A 20,342-nucleotide genomic window follows, 5' to 3' on the forward strand; every position below is an offset into this window, starting at 1 on the left:
CCCACCTCTCCCGCCCCCAGGTCCCCGGGCCGGCGGGGGCGGATAGGCTCGGCCCATTCCCTGAGTATAGGCTGAAAGGGGGTGGGGAGATCTCCCTCCACACTGCGAGAAGACCGAGAATGAAGGTACGGGGTGCACGGGGATGGGGGGTGTCTCCCGCCTGAACCCGGAGACCCGACGCCGTCGTCGCTTCTTCCTCAGGAGGGAGGACGGGAGCTGTGGGTAAAGCCCGAGGGAAGAATGCATGAAGGTAAAGAGAAGCCCAGGGCACACCGGCCGCCCGCTCCAGACCCCACTCTCCACCTTCCGGTAACCGCGTCTCTTACCGGTGATGGCGGTGAACTGCTGAATTAACCCCTTCAGCGCCGACGACGCCGCGGAGCCCCCGTGGGCAGCCATCTTACCGCCGCCGCCGCTGCCGCCGAACAACAACACAGACACACACGGAACGCCCTCCCCCAACTCGCCTCACGGCTTGCGCAGGCTCATTGACCACCCCAAGCTCCGCCCCCGCCCCGCCTCCCCGCTGCGATCAGCGCAGGCGCACTTGCAGACGGTGGGAGCGCTCGGCTCTCCGGGTTGGCTGCTCTGTTGCTGCCTGCCACCGCATCCTTTGCGACCTCTGGTGCCTTCTTTGAGCTCCAAGACTAATCTCATAGATAAGTTTCCGAAGGTCTTGGTAAGTAGTAGACGTCTCGCGTTTCAGCTTCACAAGCTTTTTTTTTTTTTTAACAGACCCAACTTCGGATGACAGTGAGTTTTGTTGTTTTTGCAACTCTGGAGCCCTCTGCTAGGTTTCGTGCAACTGGCATCAAAATACATATCCTATATCACTACACCGAAGCGACTTTTGCACCTGCTTCCCAACTTCCAAACTGATTAGTGCGGCAGTCCATCCAGCAGAAGTAAAATACCAGGACCATTAGTGCAAATAAAGTTCTGGGCGCAGAGCCTGACACATTGTAGGTTTTTGTAAACGATTGTCCAGTCCGCTTTCCTTCAATAAATTTGCAACAGGTCTCCCTTCAAGGTCTCAGTTTCCTCATGCAAGGGAAACAAGTGTGTATATGTGTAGAAAAGAATAGAATAGAATGTGCAGAATAGAAAAGAAATGTATAGAGAAGTCACTGGAAAGGTCAGAATGATAATAGTTACCTCTAGAGAGGAGGAATGGAGGGCATGGTGAAAGGGGACTTTGAGGGTCTTTATTAATCCTTTCTCATTACTGTTCACTCAGTCATGTCTGACTCTTTTCGACCCTATGGACTGCAGCAGGCCAGGCTTCCTTGTCCCTCACCACCTACCCGACCTTGCTCAAACTCATATCCATTGAGTCGATGATGCCATCTAACCGTCCCATCCACTGTCGTCCCCTTCTCCTCCCGCCTTCAATCTTGCCCAGCATCAGGGTCTCTTCTAATGAGTCCATTCTTTGAATAAGGTGGCCAAAGTATTGGAGCTTCAGATTCAGCATCAGTCCTTCCAATGAATATTCAGGATTAATTTCCTTTAGGAGTCACTGGTTTGATCTCTTCGCAGTCCAAGGGACTCTGAAGAATCTTCTCCAACACCACAGATTAAAACCATCAATTCTTCGGCACTCAGCTTTCTTTATGGTTCAGCACTCACATCCATACAAGACTACTGGAAAAACCATAGCTTTGACTCTACAGACCTTTGTCAGCAAAGTAATGTCTCTGCTTTTTAAAATGCTGTCTCGCTTGGTCATAGCTTTTCTTCCAAAGAGCAAGCGTCTTTTAATTTCATGGCCGCAGTCACCATCTGCAGTGATTTTGGAGCTGAAGAAAATAAAGTCTCACTGTTTCCATTGTTTCGCCATCTATTTGCCATGAAGTGATGGGGCCAGAAGCCATGATCTTCATTTTTTGAATGTTGAGTTTCAAGCCAGCTTTTTCACTCTCCCCTTTCACATTCATCAAGAGACTCTTCAGTTCCTCTTCACTTTCTGCCTTAATCTGCATATCTGAGATTATTGATATTTCTCTTGACAATCTTGATTCCAGCTTGTGCTTCATCAGCCTGGCATTTCTCATGATGTACTCTGCATCCTTTATTTTTAAGCAAAGGTAATATTATTATGTTAATTATCTGACTTAAAGTATGTTTAAAAACAATTATAGGAGTACGCTTAAATCTGATGATCCCTTACCTTGAAAATAAAGTTAAAGAGACTCAATTTAGGCTCTTAAACTACCTCCAACTACATATTTTGCATCTACACAGAAAAATGGCCCAATAAAAGAGGATAAGTCATCTGGAGAATTGAGCCATCCTAAAAGTCTATAAATGCACTATTGAGATGAATTTTAAAAACAACCAAGTCAAATCAAAGTAACCATAGGGTTATATGATTGGCCTGTACTCCTAATCAAGAGTATTGTCAGTTAAATGACCCAGGTTGCTACAGTTTCTAGGTGGGTTGAGGAAGCCCAGGAACCAGTCATGGATTTGGAAAACTGGTTCACGTTCACACAAAGGTGCAAAAAAAGAGAGGAAAAACCAGAGCAAGATACAGTGTAACCTCTTCCTTCCTAGAGGCCTTAATCCTAAAGTCTGTGTCTCTGAAGCTACCATGCAAAATCAGGTTCCACATAAGTTAGTCTAACACCACTGACTACAAAAACTATGTGCAGTTATTTCTGTATCTTCATTAAATGCAGAGGCTAACAATGAGATCTGTAGGTTTTATTTCCAAAGTCTTAGGGTTCAGATATTATGATGTCATTTTTAAATAAATCTTATGAAAAAGTGGTAAAGATTGTGATATCCACGACTCTAGAAAAGATTTTGTAGAAATTAAAAAAATAAGCTAAAAGAAAGGAGACAGGAAATTAATAACAAAACCTTGACAGTTTTTTTGGATTTTTAAGGAATATGAAAGTTCTTTAGAATCACAAGAAAATATACTTAAATATGTCCCCCAGATCATGGAAAATACATTCTTGAAAAAACATGGATTATGCTCAGGAACTTAAGTTGCAAAAATATTGTACATTGAATAATGGAAAATTAAAGTTTTGGATGACAAAGAGCAACTATCCCAAACTTAAACATCAGTATGAAAAGGCAAAAAGATATGACACTGAAAGATAAACTCCCCAGGTCAGTAGGTGCCCAATATGCTACTAGAGAAAAGTGGAGAAATAACTCCAGAAAGAATGAAGAGATGGAGCCAAAGTGAAAACAATGCCCAGGTGTAGATATGACTGCTGATGAAAGTAAAGTCCAATGCTGTAAATATCTGATGCCAATATTTCATAGGAACCTGGAATGTTAGGTCCATGAATCAAGGTAAATTGGAAGTAGTCAAACAGAAGATGGCAAGAGTGAATATCAACATTCTAGGAATCAGTGAACTAAATGGACCGGAATGGGCGAATTTAATTCAGATGACTCATATCTATTATTTTAAAAACAACCAAATCAAATCAAAGTAACCATAGGGTTATATGATTGGCCTGTACTCCTAATCAAGAGTGTTGTCAGTTAAATGACCCAGGTTGCTACAGTTTCTAGGTGGGTTGAGGAAGCCCAGGAACCAGTCATGGATTTGGAAAACTGGTTCACGTTCACACAAAGGCGCAAAAAAAGGAGAGGAAAAACCAGAGCAAGAAACAGATATATCTTATATCTATTATCTTCTTCATCCTTAGAAGAAATGGAGTAGCCCTCATAGTCAACAAAAGAGTCCGAAATGCAGTACTTGGGTGCAATCTCAAAAATGACAGAATGATCTCTGTTCATTTCCAAGGCAAACCATTCAATATCACAGTAATGCAACTCTATGCCCCAACCACTAATGCCAAACAGACTGAAGTTCAATGGTTCTATGATCTACAAGACTTTCTAGAACACACCAAAAAAAAGATGTCCTTTTCATCATAGGGGAGGACTGGAATACAAAAATAGGAAGTCAAGAGATAACCTGGAGAATCAGGCAAGTTTGGCCTTGGAGAACAAAATGAAGCAGGGAAAAGGCTAACAGAGTTTTGCCAAGAGAATACACTGGTCATAGCAAACACTCCCTTCCAACACAAGAGACGACTCTACACATGGACGCACCAGATGGTCAATACTGAAATCAGATTGATTATATTCTTTGCAGCTGAAGATGGCAAAACTCTGTACAGTCGGCAAAAACAAGACTGGGAGCTGACTGTGGCTCAGATCATGAACTCTTTATTGCCAAATTCAAGAAAATTGAATTGAAGAAAGTAGGGAAAACCCCAGACCATTCAGGTATGACCTAAATCAAAGCCTTTACGATTATACAGTGGAAGTCACAAATAGATTCAAGGGATTAGATCGTAAAGACAAAGTGCCTAAAGAACTATGGACAGAGGTTCCTGACATGGCACAGGAGGCAGTGATCAAGACCATCCCCAAGAAAAAGAAATACAAAAAGGCAAAATGGCTGTCTGAGGAGGCCTTCCAAATAGCTGAGAAAAGAAGAGAAGTGAAAGGCAAAGGAGAAAAGGAAAGTTATACCCATCTGAATGCAGAGTTCCAAAGAATAGCAAGGAGAGATACGAAAGCCTTCCTCAGTGATCAATGCAAAGAAATAGAGGAAAACAATAGAATGGAAAAAACTAGTGATCTCTTCAAGAAAATTAGAGATACCAAGGGAACATTTCATGCAAAGATGGGCTTGATAAAGGACAGAAATGGTATGGACCTAACAGAAGAAGATATTAAGAAGAGGTGGCAAGAATACATGGAAGGACTATACAAAAAAGATCTTAATGAATAGATAACCATGATGGTGTGATCACTCACCTACAGCCAGACATCCTAGAATGCAAAGTCAAGTGGGCCTTAGGAAGCATCACTACGAACAAAGCTAGTGGAGGGGATGGAATTCCAGTTGAGCTATTTCAAGTCCTAAAAGATGATGCTGTAGAAGTGTGGCACTCAGTATGCCAGCAAATTTGGAAAACTCAAAGTGGCCACAGGACTGGAAAAGGTCTGTTTTCATTCTAGTCCCAAAGAAAGGCAATGCCAAAGAATGTTCAAACTACCACACAACTGCACTCATCTCACATGCTAGCAAAGCAATGCTTAAAATTCTCCAGGTGAGGCTTCAACAGTACGTGAACTGAGAACTTCCAGATGTTAAAGCTGGATTTAGAAAAGACAGAGGAACCAAAGATCAAATTGCCAACATCTGTTGGATCATCGAAAAAGCGAGAGAATTCCAGAAAAACATCTACTTCTGCTTTATTGACTACACCAAAGCCTTTGACTCTGTGAATCACAGCAAACTGTGGGAAATTCTGGAAGAGATGGGAATACCAGACCACCTGACCTGCCTCCTGAGAAATCTGTATCCAGGTCAAGAAGCAACAGTTAGAACTGGACATGGAAGAGCTGACTGGTTCCAAATTGGGAAAGGAGTATGTCAAGGCTGCATATTGTCACCCTTCTTATTTAACTTATATGTAGAGTACATCATGGGAAATGCCATGATGGATGAAGCACAGCTAGAATCAAGATTGCCAGGAGAACTATCAATAGCGTCAGATATGCAGATGACACAACCCTTATGGCAGAAAGAAAAGAAGAACTAAAGAGCCTCTTGAAAGTGAAAGAGGAGAGTGAAAAAGCTGGCTTAAAGCTCAACATTCAAAAAATGAAGATCATGGCATCGTGTCCCATCACTTCATGGCAAATACATGATAAAACAGTGAAAACAGTGACAGACTATTTTCTTGAGCTCTAGAATCACTGCAGATGAGGACTGCAGTCTTGAAATTAAAAGACGCTTGCTCCTTGGAAGAAAAGCTATGACCAACCTAGACAGCATTTTAAAAAGCAGAGACATTACTTTGCTGACAAAGGTCCTCAGAGTCAAAGCTATGGATTTTCCAGTAGTCATGTATGGATGGTGAGAGTTGGACCATAATAGAAAGCTGAGCACCAAAAATTGATGATTTTTAACTGTGGTGTTGGAGAAGACTCTTGAGAGTCCCTTGAACTTCAAGGAGATCCAACCAGTGAATCTTAAAGGAAATCAGTCCTGAATATTCATTGGAAAGACTGATGCTGAAGCTGAAGCTCCAATAGTTTGGCCACCTGATTCAAAGAACTGACTCACTGGAAAAGACCTTGATGCTGGGCAATACTGAAGGCGGGAGGAGAAGGGGATGACAGAAGATGAGATGGTTGGATGGCATCACCGACTCAATGGACATGAGTTTGAACAAGCTTGTGTAGATGGTGAGGGACAGGGAAGCCTGGCGTTCTGCAGTCCATGGGATCACAGGGAATCGGACATGACTGAGCGACTTCACTTTCCCTTTTCACTTTCATGCATTGGAGAGGAAATGGCAACCCACTCCAGTGTTCTTGCCTGGAGAATCCCAGGGACAGGGGAGCCTGGTGGATTGCTGTCTATGGGGTCGCACAGAGTTGGACACAACTGAAGCAACTTAGCAACAGCAGCAGCAGTAAGTATACCACCATAAGACCGGGAAAATAAATACCCTAACCTCACTCTCCTCCTCCTCTACCGTTTCTTGCCAGCAGTCTCTACTAGCAGAACCCAACTGGAAGACAGCATGCGTGCTAAGTGCTAAGTTGCTTCATTCATGTTCGACTCTTTGCGACACCATGGACTATAGCCTGCCAGCCTCCTCTGTCTATGGGACTTCCCAGGCAAGAATACTGGAGTGGGTTGCCATTTCCTTCTCCAGGGGATTTCCTGGACCCAGGGATTGAACCCAGGCACCCAGGGATTGAATCCACATCTCCTGCATCGCAGACAGATTCTTTACAGTATGAGCCACCAAGGAAACCCTATTAGTCATTCAGTTCAGTCCAGTCGCTCAGTCGTGTCTGACTCTTTTCGACCCCGTGAACTATGGCACGCCAGGCCTCCCTGTGGCAAATACAAATTAAAATTGCAGTAAAATACCATGCCACACTTATCAGAATCATTAAATGACTTACTATACCAAGTGTTAGAGAGTATGTAAAGTTGAATCTAGTTGATGAGAATGTCGACTAAAATAAGATGTACAACTTGAGAGTTGTGAGTTAAGTTTTATTTGGGACAAAATGAGGACTGCAGCCCTGGGGGCAGCATCTCAGATAGCTCTGAGAGACTCAACTGGAAGACAGAGGACACAACAGCCTGTGGGGCAGAGAGTAGAGTGGAGAGAGAAGACAGTGGGTGGGTCTGGAGAACCAAAGGCAGGTTGATGGGCACAAATAGAAAGTGAAAAATATTTAAAACTTAATTGTCGAGAAAATACATATCAGAATTTGTGAAATGCAGTTTTAAGAGTACCTAAAGAACAAGTTTGCAACCTTAAATGGTTATATTAGAGAAGGTTAGAAAATGAGGACCTCAATAATCAAGAGGTTAATAAAGGAACAACAGAATTAACCCAGGGAAATTTAAAGGGGAAAATGCAGAAATCAATAAGATAGAAAACAAAATACAAAAGCTAGTTCTCTGAAATAACAAGTAAAATCGAAATCCTTTTACAAATTAGATTAAGAAAAAAAAGGGACATAACAGATAGAGCAGTGACTTTTAAAATAAGAGAATATTATGAACAACATTATGCCTATGAATTAGGAAATAGATGGCAGTTTCCTGGAAAAATATAATTTACCAAAATTGACTCAACTATGAGTAGACTTATGACAATTAACAAAATTGACTTAACTACACAAATAAACAACCAGACCCAGATGACTTTACAGGTGATTTCTACCAAAAAGAGAGAAAGAAAAAAGAAATAGAAAAAAAAAGAAGAAGAAAAGAAACAGGTGGTCCTAAACTAATGCAGATTATTCCAGAAAAGGAACAATAGGGACAAATAACTCCTTCTGAAAACAAAGCAGTAAATGAAAACTCAGCCTCACTCATGGTTAATCAAGATAAAAATGCTATACTAAACCAAAATTTAGAAATCCAATAAGACACACACATATATGCATTACTTTTTAACTAGATTTATTCAGGAATGCAGGTATAATTTTATAACAAAATTTTTTTCAATGTAATTTTGATAGTAGAATAAATTAAATATAAGAAACCATTTGATCCATTTGATCAGACAGAAAAAACATTGATGTAAATCAATATCCTTCCACAAAACAAAACCAAAAACATCCTTAATGCTCTAGGTAGAAAAAAAAGCTTCCTTAACTTAATGAAGAATATTTACTAAAAGCACAGAGTAAACAGTGTTCTAACTAATAATAAAACATTTAAAGTCAAAAACAAGATAAGTATGCACTCTAACACTATTTCTATTCAGAGATATATGAGAAGTCCTAGCCATAGTAGTAAGACAAGAAAGAATATATTTAAAAATTTTTTAAGAAGAAAAAATTGTTATTGTATACTATATGACTATTTGCACAGAAAATATAAGCAAACTAACAAATTTTGAAATCAACAGAAAAGCTCAAGGATATTTCTGGATATAAAACCAAAATGCATATTTTAAAACTATATTCCTAAAGATGAACAGCAAATAGTTTGGAACTGTAATTTTAAAAATATCCCATTCATGATAGTGACTAAAAATATAAAATATATTTAAGTATAGATTTAACAAAAATGCAAAAGGTCTTGTAAAGAAAATGATAAACTTTATTGATAGGCAATAAATGAAGAAATCTACTATATTTGTGTGTAGGAAGACCCAATGTTATAAAGATGGTAATTTTCTGTACAATAATTGATAAATCCAATGTAATTCCAATCAAAATCCCACAGAATTTCTCCAACATTTTACTAAGGTGATCTGAAAATTTGAAACCAAAAAATCAATAATAAACAAGACACTTTTTAAGTAGAACAGGTGGAAGTTTTGCCTACAAGATATTAAGGCATAAGGTACAGTAACTAAGACTGTATGGTATGGGTGGGGGATAGACAGAATACAGAACAGGGAGTCCATACACAAACACAAAGGTAGATGGACACCATGACAGTGGTGAGGTCATGGTGATTAGTGAGGAAAGGATGGACTAACCAGTCAATAACCCTGGGACCTAAATACAACTAGATCCTAACCTTAGAGACAAAAATAGATTATAGATTCATTAAGATTTAAGTAAGAGGAGCAAAACTTTGTAACTTTCATGATAGGGTATTTATAGGGGCTTCTCCTAAAGACTTTAAGTCAGACTGCCTTGCAAAACTTAAGAAGGGAGTGCCATGTACTTAGTGCTCCAGGGGGCACCATTCATATAAGCCAGAGAGTGATTCAGTTCAGTTCAGTTCAGTCACTCAGTTGTGTCCAACTCTGCAACCCCATGAATCACAGCACGCCAGGCCTCCCTGTCCATCACCAACTCCCAGAGTTTACTCAACTCATGTCCATCAAGTCGGTGATGCCATCCAGCCATCTCATCCTCTGTCGTCCCCTTCTCCTCCTGCCCCCAATCCCTCCCAGCATCAGAGTCTTTTCCAGTGAGTCAACTCTTCGCATGAGGTGGCCAAAGTACTGGAGTTTCAGCTTTAGCATCAGTCCTTCCAATGAACACCCAGGACTGATCTCCTTTAGGATGGACTGGTTGGATTTCCTTGCAGTCCAAGGGACTCTCAAGAGTCTTCTCCAACACCACAGTTCAAAAGCATTAATTCTTCGGCGCTCAGCTTTCTTCACAGTCCAACTCTCACATCCATACATGACCACAGGAAAAACCATAGCCTTGACTAGACAGACCTTTGTTGGCAAAGTAATGTCTCTGCTTTTGAATATGCTATCTAGGTTGGTCATAACTTTCCTTCCAAGGAGTAAGCGTCTTTTAATTTCATGGCTGCAGTCACCATCTGCAGTGATTTTGGAGCCCCAAAAATAAAGTCTGACACTGTTTCCACATCTGTTTCCCATGAAGTGATGGGACCAGATGCCATGATCTTTGTTTTCTGAATGTTGAGCTTTAAGCCAACTTTTTCACTCTCCTCTTTCACTTTCATCAAGAGGCTTTTTAGTTCCTCTTTACTTTCTGCCATAAGGGTGCTGTCATCTGCATATCTGAGGTTATTGATATTTCTCCCAGCAATCTTGATTCCAGCTTGTGCTTCTTCCAGCCCAGCGTTTCTCATGATGTACTCTGCATATAAGCAGGGTGACAATATACAGCCTTGACATACTCCTTTTCCTATTTGGAACCAGTCTGTTGTTCCATGTCCAGTTCTAACTATTGCTTCCTGACCTGCATATACAGAATGCCCTAAAGCTGTGGATCAGCAGGTTTTTATCAAGGAAGTGAAAAAATTATTAAAACATAAAATCATAAACTACGAAGGCAAAAAGTGATAAATTTGACTATACTATAACTAGAAATGTCTGGACTTCTCTGGTGGTCCATTGGTTGAGAATCCGCCTGTTTGCAAACATCACATCCAGATACAATAACATCCAGAGGAAGAAGAGCCAGCTCATCTCTTCTGCCTTTTTCTCTTTTTTTTTTTTAATTGAGAAAGGAAATATTTCCTAGAAGTCCCTTGAGAGACTTTCCTTCAGATTTCGTCGGTCTGAATTGAGTCACAATTCTGTTCCTAAAACTGTCCCTGCCAAAGAATGTGAGATAAACATAACTGGTTTTTAGTAAAGCATATGGCTTTGTGGAGGAAGGTGGATACCTCCCTGAAGTCTGGTCCTTTTAGGAAGAAGGAGGGGAATGGGTGTTAATTAGGCAATTGTCAAAATCTGCTCCATTCATAAAGCTTCACTCTGAGCCTGATGAATTACCCCTGTACTCCTTGGTTCTGATTTTACCTTTACCTAGAATCCTTCCCCGGAGAAGGCAATGGCAACACACTCCAATACTCTTGCCTGGAAAATCCCATGGACGGAGGAGCCTGGTAGGCTGCAGTCCATGGGGTCTTGAAGAGTCGGACACAACTGAGTGACTTCACTTTCACTTTTCACTTTCATGCATTGGAGAAGGAAAGGGCAACCCACTCCAGTGTTCTTGCCTGGAGAATCCCAGGGACGGGGAGCCTGGTGGGCTGCCGTCCGTGGGGTCGCACAGAGTTGGACACGACTGAAGCGACTTAGCAGCAGCAGTAGCAGAATCCTTCCCAATGATACTTTACCTTTCTACATTCCTTCATACCAGGAAAACAGTGTGTGAATATGTTGGTCATTGGAAACTTCTGTCTCTCAATATGATATTTAAAGACTGGTACTTGGTTTAGGGTTAGAGTTTTCTGTTCCTACTTTTTTAATATTTCCAGAATGTTATGTAAATAGAATATACACGGTGGAGCCTTTTGAGTCTGGCATCTTGCACTTAGCATAACGCATTTAAGATTCATGCAGAACTTCCCTGGTGGTCCAGTGGTTAAGAATCCACCTGCCAATGCAGAGAACATGGATTTGATCCTTCGATCCCTGATCCAAGAAGATCCCATATGCCACAGAAGAACTAACCCCGTGTGCCATAACTACTAAACCTGCACTCTAGAGCCCGTGCTTCGCAACAAAAGAAGCCACTGCAATGAGAAGCCTGCACATCAAAATGAAGAGTTGCCCCCGCTGGCTGCAGCTAGAGAAAGCTCGAGTGCAGCAATAAAGACCCAATGCAGCCAAAAATAAATAAATAAAATTTTAAAAGAGTCACCCATATGTTGTCTATATCAGTATTTCATTCCTTTTTACTGCTAAATAGGATTCAGTTGTAAGCATGTACTACAATTATTTGTTCACTCATTAGTTGAAGGGTATTTGGATTGTTTCCAGTTGCTATTATGAATAAAGCTACTACCAACTCGTGTAGAAGTTTTTGTGTGAACATAAGTTTTCACTTCCTTGGGAAATACTTGGGTGTAGAAATGCTGGGTCATATAGTGAATGTATGTTTAACTTTATAAGAAATTGATAAACTGTCCAGATATTTTTAAAATTTCATTTCGGGGAAGATGCCTGGCAATCATCCCCTCAACCAAATCATTAAAGTTAATTAATATTACCAAGAATGAGACAGAACAATATATTGTATTCGTTTTTCTTTTGACTGCACAGCATGTAAGACCTTGGTTCCCCGACTAGGGATGGAACCCATGCCCCTGGCGGTGGAAGTACAGAGTCTTAACCAATGAACTGCTAGGGAAGTTCCTAACATGATATGTTAAGAAATAAACAAGCATCACCTGTGACATATTCTTGGCAAAACTTAAACTTCCAGGCTTAATTTCCAAAATAAAAGACAAATCAAAAAATAAATTAAAGAATTCTATAAGGAAGCACTCAGGTAGATCCAGAATGTAAGCATTCACCATGCTAGTCTCTTCAAAAGAATCAGTGTCATAGGTGGGGGCAGGCAGGTAGTGGGGGAGGGAGAAGGCAAGAGGATTGTTCTAGATGAAAAGGGAATGAAAAGGAAACCACCACAATCAATGCCTTCATTGGATGCTAGTTATAAAATAACAAAAAAGAAAGCAGCTATAAAAGACATTTTTTGCAAACTGGAAATTTTAATATGGACTCAATATGAGATGACATTAGGCAATTATTAATTTTCTTAAATAAGATAATGACATTGTAGTTATGAAAAAGTTTTTATTTCACAGAGGTACATTCTAACATATTTAGGGGTAAACTATTATGATGTCTGCAATTTACTTTTAAATGGCTCAGCAAATTTAAAAATATGTAACATAGCTATGATAAAATGTTAATAATTATTGAATCTAGGTAGTAGTGTACAGGTATTCTTTCAGATTTTCTGTTTGTTTAAAACTTGTATGAAATAACTGGAAAAAATCAAATTATTGTATTTTTTATTTCTATAAGTTCTATTTGTATTTCAAATCTGATATTTAAACATTTTCTTGTTACTTGCAGGTGCTTTCAAACTTTCATTTTATTCCTTTTGATAGTCACAGTTATTTTTAATCCTTGTCTGGTAAATTCAGTATCTGAAGACTTTGCAAGTTCGTTCACTGTTATTTATCCTGCTTCTCATACATGATACCTGGATCTCTCTGTGTGTGCTTCAGTTCAGTTCAGCTCAGTCACTCAGTCATGTCCGACTCTTTGCGACCCCATGGACTGCAGCACTCCAGGCCTCCCTGTCCATCACCAACTCCCAGAGTTTACCCATACTCCTGTCCATTGAGTCAGTGATGCCATCCAACCATCTCATCCTCTTTCGTCCGCTTCTCCACCTTCCTTCAATCTTTCCCAGCATCAGGGACTTTTCCAATGAGTCAGCTCTTCACATCAGGTGGCCAAAGTATTGGAGTTTCAACTTCAAAATCAGTCTTTCCAATGAACACCCAGGACTGATCTCCTTTAGGATGGACTGGTTGGATCTCCTTGCAGTTCAAGAGACTCTCAAGAGTCTTCTCCAACACCACAGTTCAAAATCATCAATTCTTCGGCACTCAGCTTTCTTTGTAGTCCAACTCTAACATACATACATGACTACTGGAAAAACCATAGCTTAAACTAGACGGACCTTTGTTGGCAAAGTAATGTCTCTGCTTTTTAATATGCTGTCTAGGTTGGTATAACTTTTCTTCCAAGGAGCAAGCATCTTTTAATTTCATGGCTGCAGTCACCATCTGCAGTGATTTTGGAGCCCCCCAAAATAAAGTCAGCCACTGTTTCCTCTGTTTCCCCATCTATTTCCCATGAAGTGATGGGACCGGATGCCATGATCTTCATTTTTTGAATGTTGAGCTTTAAGCCAACTTTTCTCTCTCCTCTTTCACTTTCATCAAGAGACTCTTTAGTTCTTCTTCACTTTCTGCCATAAGGGTGGTGTCATCTGCCTATCTGACGCTATTGATAGTTCTTCCAGCAATCTTAATTCCAGCTTGTGCTTCATCCAGCCCAGCATTTCTCATGATGTACTCTGCATAGAAGTTAAATAAGCAGAGTGGCAATATACAGCTTTGACACACTCCTTTTCCTATTTGGAACCAGTCTGTTGTTCCATGTCCATTTCTAACTGTCGCTTCCTGACCTGCATGCAGATTTCTCAAGAGGCAGGTCAGGTGGTCTGGTATTCCCATCTCTTTCAGAATTTTCCACGCTTTATTGTGATCCACACAGTCAAAGGTTTTGGCATAGTCAATAAAGCAGAAGTAGATGTTTTTCTGGAACTCTCTTGCTTTTTTCATGATCCAGCAGATGTTGGCAATTTGATCTCTGGTTCCTCTGCCTTTTCTAAAACCAGTTTTAACATCAGGAAGTTCATGGTTCATATATTGCTGAAGCCTGACCTGGAGAATTTTGAGCGTTACTTTACTAACATGTGAGATGAGTGCATTTGTGCAGTAGTTTGAGCATTCTTTGGCATTGCCTTTCTTTGGGATTGGAGTGAAAACTGACCTTTTCCAGTCCTGTGGCCACTGCTGAGTTTTCCAAATTTGCTGGCATATTGAGTGCAGCACTTTGCTTAATTTATTTATTTTTTTTTTACCCTGAGGTGCTTATTTTTTGCAAAATGACTTAAGAATTCTTCAAAATTTAAGATTGAAGTTACATTTCTCTAGAGATTTATTTTGATCCTGTCAACCATTTAGAGGCACTACTATTTAAAAATTAATAAATAGAAATCTCAGTTAAGTAAGAGTCTGGAAATAAAAGGGGGAGTACTCATGCCCCATGCCATAGCAGATTCCAACAGGAAGAAGAACTTCTTTCCTGGTGAGGACTCAACCAATGAGAAGCCATGGGCTCTTCAATTACTCTAGCCCCCCCACCCTCCCCAGCTTCCTTTTCCTCTCTGTAAAAGCTTTTCCTTCCCTTGCTGTGTGGGAACTTGCACATGGCTCATCACATTTGTAGGCCCGCAATTGCAGGTCTTTGCTGATCCTGAATAAATCCATCTTTGCTGGAGAAATACCTGGCAGTTTGTTTGCTTTAGGTCAGCACTACCACAGCAGGACCAATGTGAATTAAGCTCATAAGACTTTCTGAACCAATGAAACAGGGTTGCTAATCAACTAGTGAGAGCAGGCCTTGGGCTACAGCTTCTCAGAGAGAGCCCTCACCCCCCATTATGCATCATTGAGGCAACCTTCCATGCATCTCCATGGTGACAGAAGGTGGAAGGGTTATTTACTTCTGGTTCTCTGTCATCAGAGGGGTCAAATGCATGGGGTGTGTTTTATACTGTACTCTTTTTTATGAGCTAAATTGTATCACTCTAAGATTTGCATGTAAAGGTCTAATATATAGCACCTTAGAATGTGACTGTATTTGGAGACAGGGACTTGAAAGAGATGGTTAGTTAAAACTAGGTCCTTAGGGTGGTTGTAATACATTCTGACTGGTGTTTTTCTTTTTTCTTTTTTAATACACAAAACAATGTACCATCTTACCCTTGCCCATGCTGCGTGACATGCAGGATGCCATTTTCCCGACCAGGGCCTGAACCCAGGCCCTGTCAGTCAAAGCACCGAGTCCTAACCAGTGGACTTCCAGGGAATTCCCTGACTGGTGTCTTCATTAAGAGGAAATGTGGACCCAAAAGAAGACACCAGGGGTGTGCATGCACAGGTGAAAGACCAAGAGAAGACACAGAGAAAATGTAGCCATCTGTAAGCCAAGGAGAGAGCCTCAGAGGTAAACTAAACCTGTGGACGCCTTGATCTTGGACTTCTAGACTCCAAAACTATGAAGAAAATACCTTTCTGTTGTTCAAGCCACCCAATCTGTGGTACTTGGTAATGGCAGCCCTACTAATACCAATACCCACATTGCATGACCCTGGCTTTTTTCTTTACTCCAGACCCCAAGGGGCTGTGAAAATTGCAGCTCATGTTCGCTGGATCTGTCATACACCCTCAAACAGAAGAGATTTCTGTGCTCCCTTTCTGTTTCTGAGATTCCACATTGACTTTGGCCCAGTGATTCCTTATTATCTTGTCATCTCTTTAATGGTTTTAAGAAGTTTTGTTTGTTTTAAAATAGTATCCGGCAGTTTTAGTTGTTTTGTGTGAGAGAGTCTATCTGAACACCTCCCTCCACAGATCAGCTTTGCTGGAACTGAAGTTCCATTTAGGGGGGAGAGTTAATGTACTAAAAATGTGAACAGTCCCAATAATGGAAGTCCTCAAGAAGGAAATGGGGAGAGAGAGGGAGGCAAGTGGACTAAGAAGGAGGGGAGAGTGAGGGAGAAGGAAAGAGAAATAGAAGAAAAGGCAAGAAATAATGGATCTATCCTGAGACAAAAAAGATGGAAAAGTGAAGGACAACCTCAAGTCTTCAAGTCTGGGAAGAGAAAGAATGGTGATTTCTACTAAGAAGTATAGATAGAAGTGAATTTTCAGATAACGACCATGAGTACTATTCTGAGTGGTAGTAAGACTTGATATGGAGAAGGCAATGGCACCCCACTCCAGTACTCTTGCCTGGAAAATCCCATGGACGGAGGAGCCTGCTGGTAGGCTGCGGTCCATGGGGTCGCTAAGAGTCAGACACGACTGAGTGACTTCACTTTCACTTTTCACTTTCATACATTGGAGAAGGACATTGCAACCCACTCCAGTGTTCTTGCCTGGAGAATCCCAGGGATGGGGGAGCCTGGTGGGCTGCAGTCTATGGGGTTGCACAGAGTCGGACACGGCTGAAGCGACTTAGCAGCAGCATTTAATAACATGGAGTTTGAAAGTAGACCTGGTAGGTCTATCTTGAGCAACCACTTTCCCTTTTTTAAAAAACTGTTCCTGTTGGAGGATTTAGTAAGCTATGTTACTGGAACTCTGAGCAGTTATTTTAATTCCTTAGCAGCCTAAGATACCAGTGACATACAAGCCCCCATGTAAGATTTCTATTTATCTTGTATATATTTCAAGTGGGATAAATATAAAATATGTACCTACTCCTATTCCTTTTCTTTTAAAAATTATATTAAAAAAAATAAATAAAATAAAATTCAAAAGACAAAAATTGACTCCTTTCTTTTTCCTGTTTTCTACATTGTTATTGACATTATAGTTAGCAATGGCTATCAATAACCGAAAGCTTGAATATAACTGGCTTAATAAAGAGTTGTTTCTCTTACATACCAAGATGTCCAGGGGTAAGCAGACTGGTACTGGTTGAGTGAAGTCAGGGCTGATGACTCTTAGCTTCTGCTTAAATAGATTATCTTTGTGAATTTAGGAACTGTCTATTTTTACCACAAAGTAGCAGTAGCAGGGGGTGGGGAGAGAAATGTTTGCACTTTCCTAAACTCTTAGCAGAAATATTAAGGTCCTAAATAATTCCAGCCAGGAGCTGGACAGTGCTATAGAGACTAGCTTCATCCTCCAAAACTTGGTTTCTCATACATATCCAAGCCACCAGTTTTATAGCAGATTAAGAGATACACCAGTTTTGAAAGTGTTTTGAGTGCCTGTCTGCTCTGGCATCTGGAGTTAGTGCCATTGAAATTGCTATTCCTTACCTAAAAAGAGGTTCAGGACATCCTGGATGAAGGGAACTATAATAACTGTGATAGTTTCCTAGGGCTGCTGCAGCAAATAACCATAAACTGGGGGGCTTAAAACAATAGACATTTATTCTCTCACAGTTTTGGAGACTGGAAGTTCAAGATGTCACCAGGACCATGCTCTCATGAAGGTTCTAGGGCAGAATTTACTCCTTGCATATCTCTTAGCTTCTGGTTTCACCAGCAGTCCTTGGCATTCCTTGATATAGAACTATATAACACTAATGTCTGCCTCTGCCAGCAAATAACATTCTTCCTATATGTCTCCTCGTTTTCTTATGGCTGTCTTCTTGCAAAGAAACCAGTGACATTGGATTAGGGATTTGAAATAATCCAGTATGACCTCATCTTAACTAATTGTGTCTGCAATGACCCTATTTCCAAATAATGTCACATTTTGAGGTACTGGGGGTTTAGGACTTCAGCATATATGTATTTTGGGAGGCCACATAATCCATAACAAGGACCTCATCGCTGATTTAGAAAATTTAATCATAAACACACACTCCAAACACACCAAAATCATAAACACACCCTCTTTTATTTATCACCCTATGTCTGTCTAGGGAATTTAATCATTCCGTAGGATTCTTTCACGCTTGGTCTCATCACTGTCCAGTGGTACTTCTGAAATCAACAGACACTTCTGAGAGGTGACACCACCTCTACATCAAATTTCCAACCAGATCATGGTTTTTGTCTCAGGATGGCTCAGTTCTATTCCTACTCTAGGGTTAATACTCAGTCTTCAAGCAGATATGGTTTACCCCAGAATTGTAAGACATCCTGGATGAGCCCCACAAATACCTGATATGACTGAGCGACTGAACTCAACTGAACTGAATCTTGAACAAGAAGTAGTTGTAGAATAGCCTTGTGTGTGTACTGCATGCATGCTCAGTCACTCAGTTGTGTCCAGCTCTTTGCAACCCTGTGGACTGTAGCCCTCCAGGCTCCTCTGTCCCTGGGGTTCTCCAGGCAAGAATACTGGAGTAGATTACCATTTCCTACTCTAAGAGATCTTCCTGACGCAGGGACTGAACATGCATCTCCTGTGTTTTCTGTATTGGCAGACAGATTCTTTACCACTGTACCACCTGGGAAACCCATGAATTGCCTTAGTTTTCTATAATTCAATTTAATTTCTACTGAGCCCTTGTCATCTGGGATGGCAAGTTTCAGTTTTGGTTTCCTCATGCTTTACCCAAATTGTTCCTAAGTTCTAGGGTGTCTTGATTGGTTCCCTTGGGGGATATACGTGGTCCTTGGTTGTCATCCATTCATACCAGCATCTTTGAGATATTGGCACAGTCCATGTGGTCTTCAGTGGCCCCCAAGCACCATGGTGTTCTCCCATCTGCAGGATTCCTTTGAGTCTGAAAGCCCTTAGGGCCACATGTCTGTGTCACTCTTGAGCAAACAAGAAATGCCCTACTGTTCCTATTCCACAATGGGCCAAAACAATATGTTTCTGAGACAAGCATGTACATGGACAAAGTTTCCCTCTCTAGAGGCCTACTGTGCCTGAACATGTCATGCTTCTCCTCCCTTTTGCCAGCCCAGACAGTCTTTATTTGGGCTGAGGTCAAGAAATCTTAGCTTACTCATATAGGGGAAGAAAAAACCTTTTCCGCTATCCTTCTGTTCAGTTATTGGGGTCATGCAAATCAAACTCATGAAGACAGATAATGGAAGAAAAAAGTTTATTTTTCACATGCAGTGCACATACATGCAGGAAAATTCAGTGATGAGTAACTCAGAGGAGTAGTTAGAATTGGGAGCTTAGATACCATCCAGGTAAGTAAATGTTGGGGTGGGGAAAGGGACTTATAACAAGATAAATGACTTTTTGGAAAAATTTTTAGAGTTGGGGGTTTTAGGAAGATAAACAGGATATAAGAAAGTCATAATAATGTTTATTACATTTATATAGGTATGAGTGGTCTTCCTGTCTCCTTCAGGGCCATAAAATTGCCCTGGAGAAGGAATTTGGGGTAGATTTTATTCTCGTTTTCCCTTCCAGGAATAGATCTGCCCTGAAGAGTAATTTATGGCAGCCTTATTTCCAAAATATTGTTGCCTCAAGTCACATAACGAGGCTTTGAGAAACCTATTTTTCTGCATCTGTTAAATTTCAAATGTTTTCAGCTTAAAATAATCTTTATACCAAATAGCATATTTTTGCGTGGCAAATTCTGATTCCCTTCACTCAACATCAGGTATTTTAAAAAATCTATTCTTCTTTTTGTGTTGAGTTCTCTCTGGGGAGTAGATTTTGAGACTCTATAGCACTTCTTTTTCCTCTGCTTTTTCCTAGGTGAATCATTCCCGAAAGAATGAATGTCCAATAGCCCATCTGACTTATGGGCTTATTTTCATTATTTTGAAAGGACCAAATAATGCAAGGACCAGGTAAAACATTGGTTAATATTCCAAAAACCTATCCTGACACACATTTGCCATGTCATTTCATCTCAACAACTCTGTTAAGAAGGCCTTTTTGTTTCTTTTTTGCAGTTGAGGAAACAGAGGGTAAGAAGATTGCACAGATTGAAGCAAAATTCAAATCCACATCTATCTGATTCTAGAATATTCTCCATTTTTTTCCCCTCCTGCTCACTTCAGAACAGACTCTAATATATTTCTGTTCACAATGCACCAGTCCACTTTTACTGAGGTCCCCCAATACCTCAAAGCTAATTCCTATAGACATTTATCAGTCTTTATCTCAACTGACTTTTCAATAGAATTTGGCATTTCCTTATTAAACCCTTCTTACAACAGTCTCACTCTTGATTTCCTGGGACCACAACTGCTGACTTTTGTCCTGTCTTCCTGATCCTCCCCTCTTCTGCGGCTTATTCCTCCTATCAGCCTTTCACTGTGTCCTGAGACTTGCC

General features: G+C 40.6%; 1 protein-coding gene and 1 long non-coding RNA gene across 3 annotated transcripts in view; one reads left to right on the forward strand and one right to left on the reverse strand.

Annotated features, from left to right (window-relative positions):
* Positions 1–408, reverse strand: part of UBXN7 (UBX domain protein 7) — a 59,914-nt gene extending 59,506 nt beyond the window's left edge. For both annotated transcript variants that reach the window (XM_061411674.1, XM_061411664.1), the window contains exon 1: positions 327–408. In XM_061411674.1, the coding sequence (XP_061267658.1) occupies positions 327–399 (73 nt within the window). In that variant the 5' untranslated portion in view covers positions 400–408. The remainder of the gene's footprint in view (positions 1–326) is intronic.
* A 123-nt stretch (positions 409–531) lies between these two features.
* LOC133244500 (uncharacterized) lies at positions 532–20,254 on the forward strand. The gene is made up of 3 exons (XR_009735420.1): positions 532–679; positions 19,760–19,854; positions 19,960–20,254. It is a non-coding gene; the product is annotated as an uncharacterized LOC133244500 (long non-coding RNA).
* Positions 20,255–20,342: the final 88 nt, after the last annotated feature.

This window comes from Bos javanicus, chromosome 1 (assembly GCF_032452875.1).
Source record: "Bos javanicus breed banteng chromosome 1, ARS-OSU_banteng_1.0, whole genome shotgun sequence".
NCBI lineage: Eukaryota > Metazoa > Chordata > Mammalia > Artiodactyla > Bovidae > Bos > Bos javanicus.